The sequence below is a fragment of the Ovis canadensis genome, chromosome 8 (genome assembly GCF_042477335.2).
Source record: "Ovis canadensis isolate MfBH-ARS-UI-01 breed Bighorn chromosome 8, ARS-UI_OviCan_v2, whole genome shotgun sequence".
Classification (NCBI taxonomy): domain Eukaryota; kingdom Metazoa; phylum Chordata; class Mammalia; order Artiodactyla; family Bovidae; genus Ovis; species Ovis canadensis.
The window spans coordinates 79,224,386-79,239,599 of record NC_091252.1 but is presented as its reverse complement, the minus strand read 5'-3'; the positions used below and the strand labels follow the sequence as shown (position 1 = coordinate 79,239,599).

The window sequence follows — 15,214 nt, the reverse complement described above, 5'->3', positions numbered from 1 at the left end:
TTGGGGAAAGTTGACAGCAAATCTTTCCAAGAGAAGCTGCCAAAAAACTGACTACAGGTAACCTTGAGACCCAGGGGTCTGGACTGTGCAGAAACCATTCCAGTGATCTCTTAGCTGTGACCTTTGCTTCTCTTCCTTGGAGAGATGCCACCGGTAGAGCTATAAATACAAAGCAGTTTTCCCACAAGGGAAAGTAAAGGAGTTGGGGAACATCACCCTTTGCTCTGGAAAAGGTGAATAATATCTAGAAGGAATGGGAGAATAATACAGTTAAGGAAGTTACAAAGAGAAATATTTTGAGGAAGAAAAAAAGGAATCAAAACAGCAGTTGAGAGGTTGAGAAGAGGAAAAAGTTAACACAAAGGAAGGGGAAAGCTGACGGACTCTGCAGATCTGGGGCTGGACAGCAGGTCAGAGACAGATGAGAACAGTGGTACCAGACACACTAAAGCAAAGAGCACAGGACAAAGTTCATAAGCCCGGGAACTTTCCCTTTTTGTTAACTTTTGTGTCTCCCACGCCTGTAACAGATCTGAGCTCCCAGTAGATCAATGAAGATTTGCTGTACGAATGAACAAGAAGGGCGATGGATGAGAACCGGCACGAACAGTCCAGCCGCAGTCACCCAGGAACTGCTACTGATGCATGGATGGTGTGGGCCAGCAGATGGAAGGCTGGCTTTTCATGATGTTTCCTAGGACACCAAGGAGGACATGCCAAGATGTCGCCAACTTTCCTCTACTGATTTTTTTTTAAATAGGAATAATCGTCTTCCTAGAAGCAATCAGACAGAAGTCCTGAGGGGGAAACAGAAAGGTATGGAAGACTGGCTGTGGTTTTCTTCTCTTCTGGCTGGAGATCATGACATGCAAAGAGCGAAGAGACTGTGAACAGCCATTTGAACGAATAGTGTCAGAGACAAGGGCAGATTTTCTGGACCATAACATCCATACAATAATGTTAGGCCTGGCAGGACACAGGGTCTGCTCCATGAAGAAATGATACACTGGGTGGAGACTGACTAAGCTGGTCTCTACTGAAGCTGAATGAGGGATGAAGGAAAAACAACTCAGATAACAGCATAAAATCAGCTATCTTGGAGGACAGCAGTGTGGACATAAAAAACAAGAGTGGAGAATGCCACTTGTTTTCAGAGCAAACAGCATCCAGAGGAGTGGGCACAGTATGAATGGGTGCAATAAAAGTAGAGCATTAATAATAAAACAAAGTGCTATGAGGTATCAGCATAAGAAAGTAATTTTTGAGGCATGGTGGGACAGGATTCTGGATGGCTCAAAGGAGACAGATCTGATACAAAAGAGAGGTCTAATGTCAGGAGGGAGTATGTCTTGAGGGTCACCATCAGGAAGGTGAATGCCTGTGGGAAAACGCACAGAACTGAGGGGGAACACGTCTTAGAGAGTATGTAGAAATGGAGACCTAGAAAGAGCATAAAACATACTGTTGTAAGGAGGTGAAACAGATCACCCAACTAGGAGAATCTGGGTGATATTTTTCTATATATAGAACATTCAGTTCAGTTCAGTTGCTCAGTCGTCTCCGACTGTTTGCGACCCCATGAATCGCAGCATGCCAGGCCTCCCTGTCCATCACCAACTCCCGGAGTTCACTCAGACTCATGTCCTTCGAGTCAGTGATGCCATCCAGCCATCTCATCCTCTGTCGTCCCCTTCTCCTCCTGCCCCCAATCCCTCCCAGCATCAGAGTCTTTTCCAATGAGTCAACTCTTCACATGAGGTGGCCAAAGTACTGGAGTTTCAGCTTTAGCATCAGTCCTTCCAGTGAACACACAGAACTGATCTCCTTTAGAATGGACTGGTTGGATCTCCTTGCAGTCCAAGGGACTCTCAAGAGTATTCTCCAACACCACAGTTCAAAAGCATCAATTCTTTGGCGCTCAGCCTTCTTCACAGTCCAACTTTCACATCCATACATGACTACTGAAAAAACCATAGCCTTGACTAGATGGACCTTTGTTGGCAAAGTAATGTCTCTGCTTTTGAATATGCTATCTAGGTTGGTCATAACTTTCCTTTCAAGGAGTAAGCGTCTTTTAATTTCATGGCTGTAATCACCATCTGCAGTGATTTTTGGAGCCCCAAAAAATAAAGTCTGACAGAGTTTCCACTGTTTCTCCATCTATTTGTCATGAAGTGATGGGACCAGATGCCACAATCTCAGTTTTTTGAATGTTGAGCTTTAAGCCAACTTTTTCACTCTCCTCTTTCACTTTCATCAAGAGGGTCTTTAGTTCTTCACTTTCTGCCATAAGGGTGGTGTCATCTACATATCTGAGGTGATTGATATTTCTCCTGGCAATCTTGATTCCAGCTTGTGCTTCTTCCAGCCCAGCATTTCTCATGATGTACTCTGTATATAAGTTAAATAAGCAGGGTGACAATATACAGCCTTGACATACTCCTTTTCCTATTTGGAACCAGTCTGTTGTTCCATGTCCAATTCTAACTGTTGCTTCCTGACCTGCATATAGGTTTCTCAAGAGACAGGTCAGGTGGTCTGGTATTCCCATCTCTTTCAGAATTTTCCACAGTTTGTTGTGATCCACACAGTCAAAGGCTTTGGCGTAGTCAATAAAGCAGAAATAGATGTTTTTTTGGAACTCTCTTGCTTTTTCGATGACCCAGCAGATGTTGGCAATTTGATCTCTGGTTCCTCTGCTTTTTCTAAAACCAGCTTGAATAGCAGGAAGTTCACGGTTCATGTATTGCTGAAGCCTGGCTTGGAGAATTTTGAGCATCACTTTACTAGCATGTGAAAGTGAAGTCACTCAGTCGTGTCCGACTCTTTGCGACCCCAAGGACTGTAGCCTATCAGGCTCCTCTGTCCTTGGGATTTTCTAGGCAAGAGTGCTGGAGTGAATTGCCATTTCCTTCTCCAGGGGATCTTCCCAACCCAGGAATTGAACCCGGGTCTCCTGCATTGCAGGCAGATGCTTTACCGTCTGAGCCACAGATGAGTGCAATTTTGCGGTAGTTTGAGCATTCTTTGGCATTGCCTTTCTTTGGGATTGGAATGAAAACTGACCTTTTCCAGTCCTGGGGCCACTGCTGAGTTTTCCAAATTTGCTGGCATATTGAGTGCAGCCCTTTCACAGCATCATCTTTCAGGATTTGAAATAGCTCAACTGGAATTCCATCACCTCCCCTAGCTTTGGTCGTAGTGATGCTTTTTAAGGCCCACTTGACTTCACATTCTAGGATGTCTGGCTCTAGGTGAGTGATCACACCATTGTGATTATCTTGGTCATGAAGCTCTTATTTGTACAGTTCTTCTGTGTATTCTTGCCACCTCTTCCTAATATCTTCTGTTTCTGTTAGGTCCATACCATTTCTGTCCTTTATTGAGCCCATCTTTGCATGAAATGTTCCCTTGGTATCTCTAATTTCTTGAAGAGATATCTAGTCTTTCCCATTCTGTTGTTTTCATCTATTTCTCTGCATTGATCATTTAAATGAGCATAAATGTAATCTAGATTGTCAACGGGGGACTTTCAATTCCTTAGACATTTAAAAGATATTTAATTCCTACTGACAAATTCTTACCACTTTAATAACCAGAATAAATTTCTCTTCTGGACACTGATTCTAAATATTAAAAATGTGGATGGGAAAGTGCCATAATAGGAATTTGAGGGAGAGTTACCATGTTATCTTGGCATTAAAATAGTCAAGACTAAGAACATGAGGTATGGCTAGACCCACAGGCTACCTTGTAGGCTCCATGAAAGGCAGGTAGCTTGTCAGGCTTGTTCCCCTCTATAACCCAGCACCTGAGGCATTAGGTCTGGTACTCAATAAAAACTACTTGAATAATTAGGCAATTTAGAATAGTGAGAAACTCTAAATCGAAAATAGATTAAGGTGATGAAAGAACTTCAGAAAGAGATGGGAGGACCATTTTGTACCAATGTGATTAGGAGACAGACAGACAGGTAAGTACCCAGGTGGTGCTAATGGTAAAGAAATCGCCTGCCAATGAAGGAGATGAAAGAGGCCTGGGTTCGATCCCTGGGTCAAGAAGATCCCCTGGAGGAAGGCATGGCAACTCCCTTTAGCATTCTTGTCTGGAGAATCCCATGGACAGAGAAGCCTGGTGGGCTACGATCCACAGGATCCCAAAGAGTTGGACATGACTGAAGCGACTTGAGCGTGCATGCACCAGGGGATAGACAGTTAGAAGAACTGGAGAGAATCTGTTTCAGGACAATATAAAAGAAAACATCCTCAATAATGAGAGCTAGGAATTAGGATCTCAGGAAGAAACTGACTATATATTATTAGGGTTTCTGGAGCTGAGAGTGATTCCCTGGAGACAGATCTAGATGACTAGTAAAGTTCTTTACAACCCTGAATTTCTCCATTAAAATTTTCCATCGAAAACTCAGAAGGTGTCTTGCTTCAGTAACAATAAATAGTGTTTTGCTGTATTTGGAGGAATGAGTCTTAATAGTCCCAGGTTTCAGGTGTGTTGGGGATTAAACTGAATTTTGTAAATTAATTTGGGTACTTACTTGTCATTCCTTGTACTCTAACCCAGCAATATGGGGACATCACTAATAAGTGGTGTTTGAACACTGAAGCAATAACACATTGTTTCGACTTACAGAGGTAATCTTGAACTTGATATTTGGAGCCACCAAAAAAATATCATCATATGAGGGATTTGAAATTTAGACTCCATGAAGCTGACTATCTGATCACCTGTCAGAATCTGGCTCTTAGATTTGAATTTAAGAAATGAAGCCATAATGAAACATTTGTATTATAGAGCTAAATCCCCTTCTTGGATTCCTGTTCCTCTTCTAGTAGAGTTGTAGAGTAAAATTACGTGATTTTTTTCAGAACTAGGAAGCCAACAACAGACATCAAGATTCGCAACTGTGAGGTTCATGAATGTGAAAGCATTTAACTGTTAAATTATTGGATAAAGTTTACATTGGATTTTACTTACAATGTATTAACCCTATTATCAGGTAGAAGAAAACACAGGCTATCTCTAACTCATGTGATCACTTAATAGGATTTCCTTGTGCTTTTCTTTCTTTCCTTCTTGTTTTTGTTTAAATATTGCCTTCCCAGTGAAGTTTCCTCGACCATCCCATTTTTTTGGTTTGTTTGTTTTGTTTCGGGTTTTTTTTTTTCTTTTGGCTGCATGGGGAGACTTGTGGAATGTTAGTTTCCCAACCAGGGATCAAACCAAGTTCCTTTCAGTGGAAGCGCAGAGTCCTAACCATTGGATCACCAAGGAAGTCCCTGGCAACCTCATTTTAAACTGAAACTTCTCTCCCACATTCCTTACTCTTTGCTTTATCTTTTTCTCTCTCATGTTATAATACACCATGTAATGTATTGAGTTTACTCTCTGCCTCCTACTCCTCCTATAATGTACATCCCATAAGAGAAGGCGGTTTGTCTCTTTTGTTCCTGCTGTATCACAAGAGTCTACAACACTGCCTGACATTTAACAAATGTAGATGCTCAATAAACGTCCATTGAGAGGGCAAGAGTATTGTCTAGCATATAAGCAAGGGGTCCTACCTACATGGACCAGGATGTGTCGTGTGGTCTTTGTGAGCTATGTAACTTCTTTCTGCTGCTGTATGTTGGGAAAAGTGAGAGAGTCTCCTCACTTCTCCAGTATGACGTGAGAGTGAATGATCCATGAAGGCAGTTCCATCTTCTTAGTGGAACAAGACAGAAAATCAAAATTCTGTCATTTATTCATGCAACCAGACCAGTCCTGAACAAATAATACCCCAGGAAAATCCTCTAATTTTGCCCTACCTTCTAGATATAGGAATTAAACACCATAAGCAACATTATGCCTCTATGACAACAAAAAACACTATCTTAACTGAACCAAACATAATTTTGATCCTTGTCAACCATTCTTCTGTGTACACAGCCTGAAAGGCTAGGCAAGTAGAACCAAAATAATTCTTCAGACCAAATCCTTTTTAAAGCAAAAGCTCCAGTAACAGAAGCATATCTAGGAATTAGGATCATCCTTCAGTGATCAATCCTTACTGGTCTGAATATGAAGTTATCTTCCACAGAGGCCACAAGGTGTAATGGTACAGAGTTTTGCCTGTAGCACCATACTGCTTGGGTTCAAATACTGCTTCTGCCTCCTGCTAGGTGTGTTTCCTTGGGTAAGCCATTTGAATGTTCTGGCCTTAGTGTCCTCATCAGTAAAACTGGGATAATAGCAGCACTTAAACTGCATAACCTTTGAGAATTAAGTGAGTTAACAGGAATAAAGTTTTTATAGCAGAACCTGGCACATATAGCATTCAATAAAAACGGAGCCATTATATTATCAGGGAGTGAGAGTTCCTTTAGTAAACTGAAGTTTTTACCAGATGACTTTGAGCAAATTACTCTGACGCCTAGCTGCTGCTGCTCAGTCGCTCAGTTGTGTCTGACTTTTTGTGACCCCATGGACTGTACTCTACCAGGCTCTTCTGTCCATGGGGTTCTCCAGGCAAGAATACTGGACTGGGTTGCCATTCCCCCTTCAAGGGATCTTCCCGACCCAGGGATCAAGCCCAGGGGTCCTTCCACGTTGCAGGTGGACTCCTTACCATTTGAGCCACAAGGCAAGCCCCTGACTCCTAGAAGGCTGATAATTTGCAACAACGTTATCTGAAAATTAAGACAGGCATTCCCTCTCCATTACTAGCATCACAAATAAAAGTCACAATTATAATGAAAAAATAAACTGTCTTGATTTTCATCATTTAGGAGTGTAACTTTTTAAATAAGGATAAAAAGATAAAATTTCCCCTAGATATTTTATTGGCTTTTTAATAGTTGTACATAGTTGCAATTGTGCATACATGCTTTTGGTTTGTATTTTAATTTATTGTCATCCTTCTACATGATATTTTTTCAATCTTCAATTTCTTTTATAAAGTCCTAAAGCACCCAGGACTGTTTCCGTTATAGTGGACAGTCAATAAATAACCAACTCAAGGCGTATTTTAAGAGTACATACCAGGTTCAAGTTATCATGTAAAGCACAGGAAGTGGGGCAAAGATGAGTGAGAGAGTGACCTCCTTTAAATAATTTACATAGTAAATTGGTAGCAGACACCTAAACCAGGAAAGAGGTCCAAGTCCACACGTCCTAACAGAAGGATAAGCACAAGAGAGGAGGTTCCTACTAGACGATGCTCAATCAAGGACAAGAATATCTTATGGAAGAAGAGACAAGTTGGGACCCTTGCAGGTCTGGCTTTTCCCCAGGTGCAGCTGTAGGAGGAAGGTGCTCAGAGAAAGAGGGAAGAGCAAGAAGAAAGGCCTGGGGACACGGAGGCTCAGGGCATGCTCAGTGAGGGACCCGAGGGGACGAAAGTCCAAAGCAAACGACTAAGAGCAGAAAGATAAGGCAGGAAAGGTCATTTTGAATTACACTGAGAAGAGCTGAAGAGGCTGGAATTCATTCAGGAAATAATGTGGAGTCAGTCACACTTGTTGAGCAAGAACCAAAGGACCAAAGCTCCACGTGAGGCAGAGTTCCTAGTGGTACACAGGATGATCCGGGAGGGTGGGGAGAGATTTCTCCACCTAGTCCCAAATCCACAACAATTCCTGATCTCTCGGGCCACCCAACTCTTGGGCTGTGTCCTTGTAGAAAAGAGGAGCTCCAGTATCTGAGATCTGGCATCTAAGGAGGCTACTCTTGCAGACCTATCCCGTGTTCCACTTCAAACAGTGAGTTTCTGTCCTGAATCCTTTGATAACTTCCTGCCCTAATTACCTACTCTATTGCCTGGTTCCTTAAAAAAAAAAAAGTGGGGGTGGTGAGGCCTGTTTGAGTCTTTTTGGTTCCGGCACCATCTGCCCATGAATACTACCATCTAAATAAAGAACACACTGGCTCCTAAAGCTTGCCTGCACTGCCCAGCCTCGCTCACAGGGTGCTCTGTTACCCTTCCTGGTGGAACAAGTGCCATTTCGTTGTGAAGGACCCATTGCTCTATTTGCTGGTCTGACACCCGAACACTGTTCTGATTACTCTAGGGTTCCTGACAGCCTGCACCATCCTGAATGTTCTCTGTCAGCCTCACCAGCTGGGTCAGGTTCTCCTCCTACAGGGAGGCTTAATGCTAGAACCCAGCCTCTCCCTGCTCCTCTAGCATTCCACAGCTTTCTAGAGCCAGGATGGCTCATACCTAAGTAAAGCAAAGAGGCAATCTGCAATCATTGAGACCTTCAGTGATAAGGACCAGATAACGGAGAAACCAAAAGAAAGGCCGAGAGTAGAGACCTGAACAAGGAGAAAGAAATCAAATAAATCACAGGTTCAGGACCTGAAAGAATGCAGAAGACAGCAATAGGCAAGGACAGATCAAAGAACTCCATGGTCAAAGTCTGGATGCCGAAGAAAGCCAGATTGGGGAAGGAGGGGGATCTGCTTTGGTTTGGAAAGCATTTATACACAGAACTTCCCCCCTCCCCGTCTCCTCCCTCCCTGTGCTCATTCAGAGCAGGTGTCGTCCCTTTCCTCTCTAAAACCTTTTCCTCTCTTTAGTTTAAGTTAACAGATAGAAATAAGTAGGGCTAGCATAATGAAAATCCCATGGATGGAGGAGTCTGGTGGGCTGCAGTCCATGGGGTCGCTAAGAGTCAGACAGGACTGAGAGACTTCACTTTCACTTTTCACTTTCATGCACTGGAGAAGGAGATGGCAACCCACTCCAGTGCTCTTGCCTGGAGAATCCCAGGGATGGGGGAGCCTGGTGGGCTGCCGTCTATGGGGTTGCACAGAGTCAGACACGACTGAAGTGACTTAGCAGCAGCAGCAGCAGCAGCAGCAGCAGCAGCAGCAGCAGCAGCAGCAGCAGCAGAATGAAACCTTCTGGTGACCGCTACTGCTGCCAAGTGAACTTTAAATTTTCTACCTCGCTTCACTAAAAATAATTTGTTTCTATTCCTGAAATTGTATTTTAATACCATCCCAAAACACAGAAGTATTTCTGAACGTAGAAGTTTGCTGTTGCTGTTTAGTCGCTAAGTCGTGTCTGACTCTTTGTGACCCCATGGACTGCAGCACGCCAGGCTTCCCTGTCCTTCACTATCTCCTGGAGTTTGCTCAGACTCATGTCCATTGATACAATGATGCTATCTAACCATCTCATCCTCTGCCACCCTCTTCTCCTTTTGCCTTCAGTATTTCCCAGCATCAGGGTCTTTTCTAATGAGTCAGGTCTTCACGTCAGGTGGTCAAAATGTTGGAGCTTCAGCTTCAACAACAGTCCTTCCAATGACTATTCAGGGTTGATTTCCTTTAGGATTGACTGGTTTGATCTCCTTGCACTCCAAGGGACTCTCAAGAGTCTTCTCCAGCACCACAACTCAAAGACATCAATTCCTTGGCACTCAGCCTTCTTTATGGTCCAACTCTCAAGGAAAAGTAAAGATATTAAAGTGAAGACATTTTAGATGTTAAGCCAATATTAAGCATTAACTGTGGATATGTGCTGAAGAGAATAAAGAATCAAGTTGTAAGATTTCTGGTGCCACTGCCTTAAACAGTATTGAAGAATCATTCGCACAAAAGATTATTGCTGGTATATCATACTCTGTTCAAATCTTGTGATACCTTTAGGGAGGAATGGAATTAGATGATTACTACTCCAGGCACCTGCCCCATCACTCAGCAGTTTGAGGAAGAACTGAATGTGGTCAGAGGTCCACAGACCCTCTCTTCTAAACCACAGGGCATACAGCAGATATTCACAGCACTGCTCTCAGACATCAAAATATCTCACTGCAAAAACTTCTCAGTCTAACTCTGCAATCTTACGGTCCAACTTAACTGAATGTCTCTCCTGACTGAAAAAAAGTCTGATGCATGTTTCTTAAAAGAAAAGTCTCATCAAAATATCTGATTTTAGTTAAAAAATTGACATCCAGAAGGAAATTAATCGATGCCTGGCATGTACCATCTTTTCAATATATGGATAGATTATATAGACCATATGAGTGGATTTTGAGATAACACATGGTCCTCAGGCACTGCTGCCCATCAGGTACTTGGGTCAATGTGCCTGGGCCTCCGTTGGAACCTGGGATTGAGAGATGTGCACACTGAGAAGAGCGTGGGGGTGAGGAAGGGTACATGCACAGAAAGAGAAGGGCTGAGACAGGTACCAAACCTCTCCCATGGGATTAGGAGAAATGGGAAGGGCAAGAGAGGGGATAAAAGAGAAAGAAAAGTCAAAGACAATCAGAATAAAGGCATCTTTTGAAAGTCAGTAAGAGCTGTTTTGTAAAAGAAGAAGGGCATGCCAGAGAAGGCACAAGTGGTGGAGAATGAGATGGATGAAAATGAGAGTAACACTGAATGTCAGGATTGGGAGGCTTGGTGCCTCCTGGATGGAGTGAGTGCTGGGTGCAGGGGCAGATGGCAGATGGAAAGCGATGATACTGTGGAGGAAGCAGAAGCAGAGGAAAAGGCTGGGTTTTCAAGACGTTTGGTCTCGGTCATAAACAGCCATGCAGAAGAGGAACAGCCATGTTTAGATAGGGGGCTTGTTTGTATTGTCAGCTTTGGGGAGATGAAAGCAGGGAGGAACCTCAGCCACCACTACCTACCCACCCCCACCACCCCCTAAAAAAGAGGAAGAAATGACTATGTAGGGGGAAAGTCTAAATGAGATTGTGAATTCTAAAGATAGGGAAGGGACAGAGCTTAGGTGGGACCCAAGAAGGGTCCTTTCACTCAGGAGATGAAAAGTGAAGAAAAGAATCACTGAGGGAAAGTAAACAGACAAAGGCAATTCTTCCATAAAACCGAACAGCCTGCAGATTGTTCCAAACAGAACTAAAGACACAAGTAAATTTCTGCTATAAAACAAGCCCAGAAAACTTGAAGTCAGGGCATAGGCCCAGCCTGCCTTAAGAGGACAAGACAGCCTTCCAAATCTAACTGACTCAAGGATGATCAAGCAGGCAGAAGACAGGACCTTTCTTAACTTCCACTGCCATAAATGTGTGAGAACAAGGACATTTATTACAATGGAATTAATAAATCAGTGTTGTGTCCTAGCTTCCATCCATCAATAGAGGAATGGATAAAGAAGATGCGGTACCTATAGACAATGGAATATTACTCTGCCATAAAAAGCAACAAAATTGCGCCTTTGCGGAGACATGGATGGACCTAGACACTATCATACAGAGTGAAGTAAGCCAGAAAGAGAAAAACAAATATTGTGTAACATCACTTACATGCGGAATCCAGAAAAATGGTACAGATGAACTTATTTGCAAAGCAGAACTGAGACATAGCTGTAGATAACAAACATAACACTGCTAAGAAGGGAAGGCAGGTGGGATGAATTTGAGATGGGGATATATACACTATATGAGATTGACATATACACACTGCTATGTGTAAAACCGATAACTAATGAGAACCTACTGTATAGCACAGGGAACTCTACTCAACGCTCTGTGGCAACCTAAATGGGAAGGAAATGCAAAGAAAGAGATGATATATGTATATGTATGACTGATATATATACACACAAAACTTTGCTGCACAGCAGAAACAAACGCAACATTGTAAAGCAACTATACTCCAATAAAAATTAATTTTAGAAAATTCCTACAACAGACACCCAGACTAGGAAAAGTGGTAATAATCACTGTGTAAAGAAAGACAGTAAGATTCACATTCTTATGACTCTAAAGCCAAGAGTTTAGAAGAAAGCAAAACAAAGAAGAGTTACTTTTCTTGGAAGAAATTAATCTTCTTTCATATCCCCAAATATTGTAGATCTTGCATAAGGTGATCTTTGACTGCAGATGGCCTCGGTCATATCCAAACTCCTAGATTTCACTGCTTGGGACAATGTATGAAAGAAGAGAACACCCTTCTCTTGGTTATTTCCAAATGCATCAGTCTTCCTCTAAACGTGACATCTTCCCTCAATGAAAAAAACATGTTAGACCATTTCGTTCCACCCTTTATTTTAGGCTTTACTAATACATTCCATAAAGCTCAGCAGAAATTGAAGCCTTAAAATAAGCATATGTATATATACATTTGAGTGAACTCCGGGAGATGGTGATGGACAGGGAGGCCTGGTGTGCTGCAATTCATGGGGTCGCAAAGAGTAGGACACAACTGAGCGACTGAACTGAACTGAACTGAATATATACATATGTTTATATATAAGGTGACAGCAAAGTACTTGGGACACTTGATAACATCTTAGGAAAATTTGAGCCAAATATCAGTAATAATATGGGTTTAAAAAGAAATGATGTGAGTAAATGCAGCAGAAAAATTCACAATGAATTATTAATACATCTACTAGGCTTGTTTTTATTTTGTTATGTCACAATTTTGATGCAAATACAAAAAACAACCCAGTGAGGCATCTAATAACTTTCTCGGGTTTTTAACGTAATTCAGTAGTCTTAGGAACTAGAAATAGCGTATCCATAAACAACTTCTATATAAAATCTTGTGTGAATCTGAAAAGGAAACAATACAAAGATGGATAGGCTATCCTCAATAAATATGGGATAATATAAAGTAACGCTTAGTGAAGTTTAAAATGACTTTTCTTAAATATTCTGGGTTGGTAGAAATGTTATAGCCTCCCTACTATTAAAATAATTTAAAAGAGGTGACAAAAAAAGATGAAGGGCAGTTCTTTGTAACTGCTTCTGCTTTAGGGAGAGAAGTTAGCAGATGAGATTCAGGAAAAGGGTAAGAGAGACAACTGAAGAGATGTCCATCACCTCTTTTCAATGTCTTCTTACTGCTACTGTCCAGAGCCTTACTTCCATCTTGGCTTTCCATGGTAACTTGAAAAGCCAGATTCCTCCAATGCTTAGGAAAACCTGAGAGGGATGTACTTAAGAAGGCCAGTGTAATTCCATCTACAACTGAAGAACAAGGCAGAACAAGATGCCCAGACAGGAGTTCAAAGGAGTTAAGGACCCACAACAGAATCTGGGACTGAAAGCACATTAGCACTCAACTCATTCAATTCTGATCTAACTTGTTCAAGGTTACATGGCATCTTGGTGGCAAGGACTCAACTAGAACCCAGGTATCTTGCCTAGCAACAGGCTCAGTGTATCACTTCCCACTGCTCCTAACCCAAGAACCCAATTAGGAGCTAAAGAGAATTCAATAAGCAAGCTATCATTATTGCCCCTAAGTCAAGTCTTTTTTCTTTGCCTGTCTTTCTATTACAGAAACTTTCCAATACCCACGAATAGAGATAGGAGAATAATAAACTCCATACACCTATCACCCAGCTTAAATAATTACCAACGTATGCCTGATCATCTTTCATCTATCCTCCCCTCCCCTCCAGGATTATTTTAAAACAAATACCAGAAATAGTATCATTCAGTTCAGTTCAATCGCTCAGTCGTGTCCAACTCTGCGACCCCATGAATCGGAGCCTAACAGGCCTCCCTGTCCATCACCAACTCCTGGAGTTCACTCAAACTCACATTCATCGAGTCAGTGATGCCCTCCAGCCATCTCATCCTCTGTCATCCCCTTTTCCTCCTGCCCCCAATCCCTCCCAGCATCAGAGTCTTTCCCAATGAGTCAACTCTTCACATGAGGTAGCCAAAGTACTTGAGTTTCAGCTTTAGCATTCCTTCCAAAGAAATCCCAGGGCTGATCTCCTTTAGAATGGACTGGTTGGATCTCCTTGCAGTCCAAGGGACTCTCAAGAGTCTTCTCCAACATCACAGTTCAAAAGCATCAATTCTTTGGCGCTCAGCTTTCTTCACAGTCCAACTCTCACATCCATACATGACTACTGGAAAAACCATAGCCTTGACTAGACGGACCTATCATTACTACTTTTTAAACATGAAAGGCTCAAAGAAATGACATAGCTGTAGATGCAGCAGAGACAATTTTCTTTAGGAAGTCCTGGTGTCTCTATCTTATACCCTTGTGCTATTGGTGGTGCTTTCCATTTTATTTCACAGCTCTAGAACTAAAGGCCAGCTCTTATTTCAGCACAGACTGGTAAGACAAGCTCTGTAATCCACGGATGATACTAGATTCTGGGGCAGTGAGGAATTTTTGATGAAGGGATTATTTTAGACAACAAACATGGAAAAAGCTGAACTTACACCAAGAGATAAAATGTCTTTCTACCTTAAACAATACCACTGATACTGTACACTTGTTTAAATCAAGCTTAATTCTGGCCTGAGATTTAAAGCCAACTTCATCCATGAGTCCATATGAAAGGTACTAAATAATGTAATTCTTAAGGCTTAACAAATCCACAAAATAAAATAACAATAAAAAGTTTTCACACCAATAGCACTATGTGTCCTCCAGGACACACACCATTTATTTGTCCTAAGGACATGATAGAAATTTAAAATTAATAAATATAGCAACATTTCTTTTTCATACAGACATTTAAAGTCTGCCCACAGAACAAGTACATTTGAAAGACATTTTGAAAATTCTTAATTAACAAATAGGATCATGCTAATGGAACTAAGCAGACAGAGATAATAGAGTGTGTATATATATAAATGGATACTTGCAGCTATAATACTGACAAATAACATTTCCACTTCTAATTTTCCATTTTGTCTTCCTCTCCCTATACATTAATTTTTATACGAATTTACAAGTACATATTTAAAAACAAGACTACGTTAAAAAGCCAAAGTGAATAGAAACAGAAGACAAATCAGAACCTTAAGTTGTATCACCCTTAAATGAAATAATTTCATTTCAAATACAGATTAATTTTTTCCCAGAAAAAAAAAGTCTGCAAAATACAATCTTTTACCTTTTGGAAAATTTAACAATTTATCCTTGAATAAAGTTATGATATTCATACCTGCTGATGTTTCTCTAAATTTGTCACTCGTCTTCTTTTTCCTCCATTTCCAAGGTTTAAAAATTTTACCAATGGTGGAGAGTTTCCCCTTTCTCTTGAAGGGAGGTGTTTGGGAGCCTGCTGTTGGGCCATCTGAGTTTGCTATAGAAGCTTTGTCCAGTCCATCAACTGTAGAAAGAAAAGTCAAGTCAGAGAAAAGCTGTAATAAAAGTTTGACACAACATCATCTATTTCTTCCTGCATTGTTCAAAGTAAGCATACCCACTTTAACTGAAATTTCACATAAAGCTTATTTTGCCCATTTGCCTGCTGGTA

At 41.5% G+C, this 15,214-nt stretch overlaps 1 protein-coding gene across 9 annotated transcripts in view; it reads right to left on the bottom strand.

The window, feature by feature from the left end:
* PHACTR2 (phosphatase and actin regulator 2) overlaps nt 1-15,214 on the bottom strand; it is a 294,919-nt gene that overhangs the window by 88,735 nt on the left and 190,970 nt on the right. For all 9 annotated transcript variants that reach the window (XR_011258654.1, XR_011258655.1, XM_069598593.1 and 6 more), the window contains exon 2: nt 14,900-15,067. Coding sequence is in view for 7 of the 9 variants with exons in the window: in XM_069598593.1 (XP_069454694.1) it covers nt 14,900-15,067 (168 nt within the window). In the remaining 2 variants the exon portion in view is untranslated. The remainder of the gene's footprint in view (nt 1-14,899; nt 15,068-15,214) is intronic.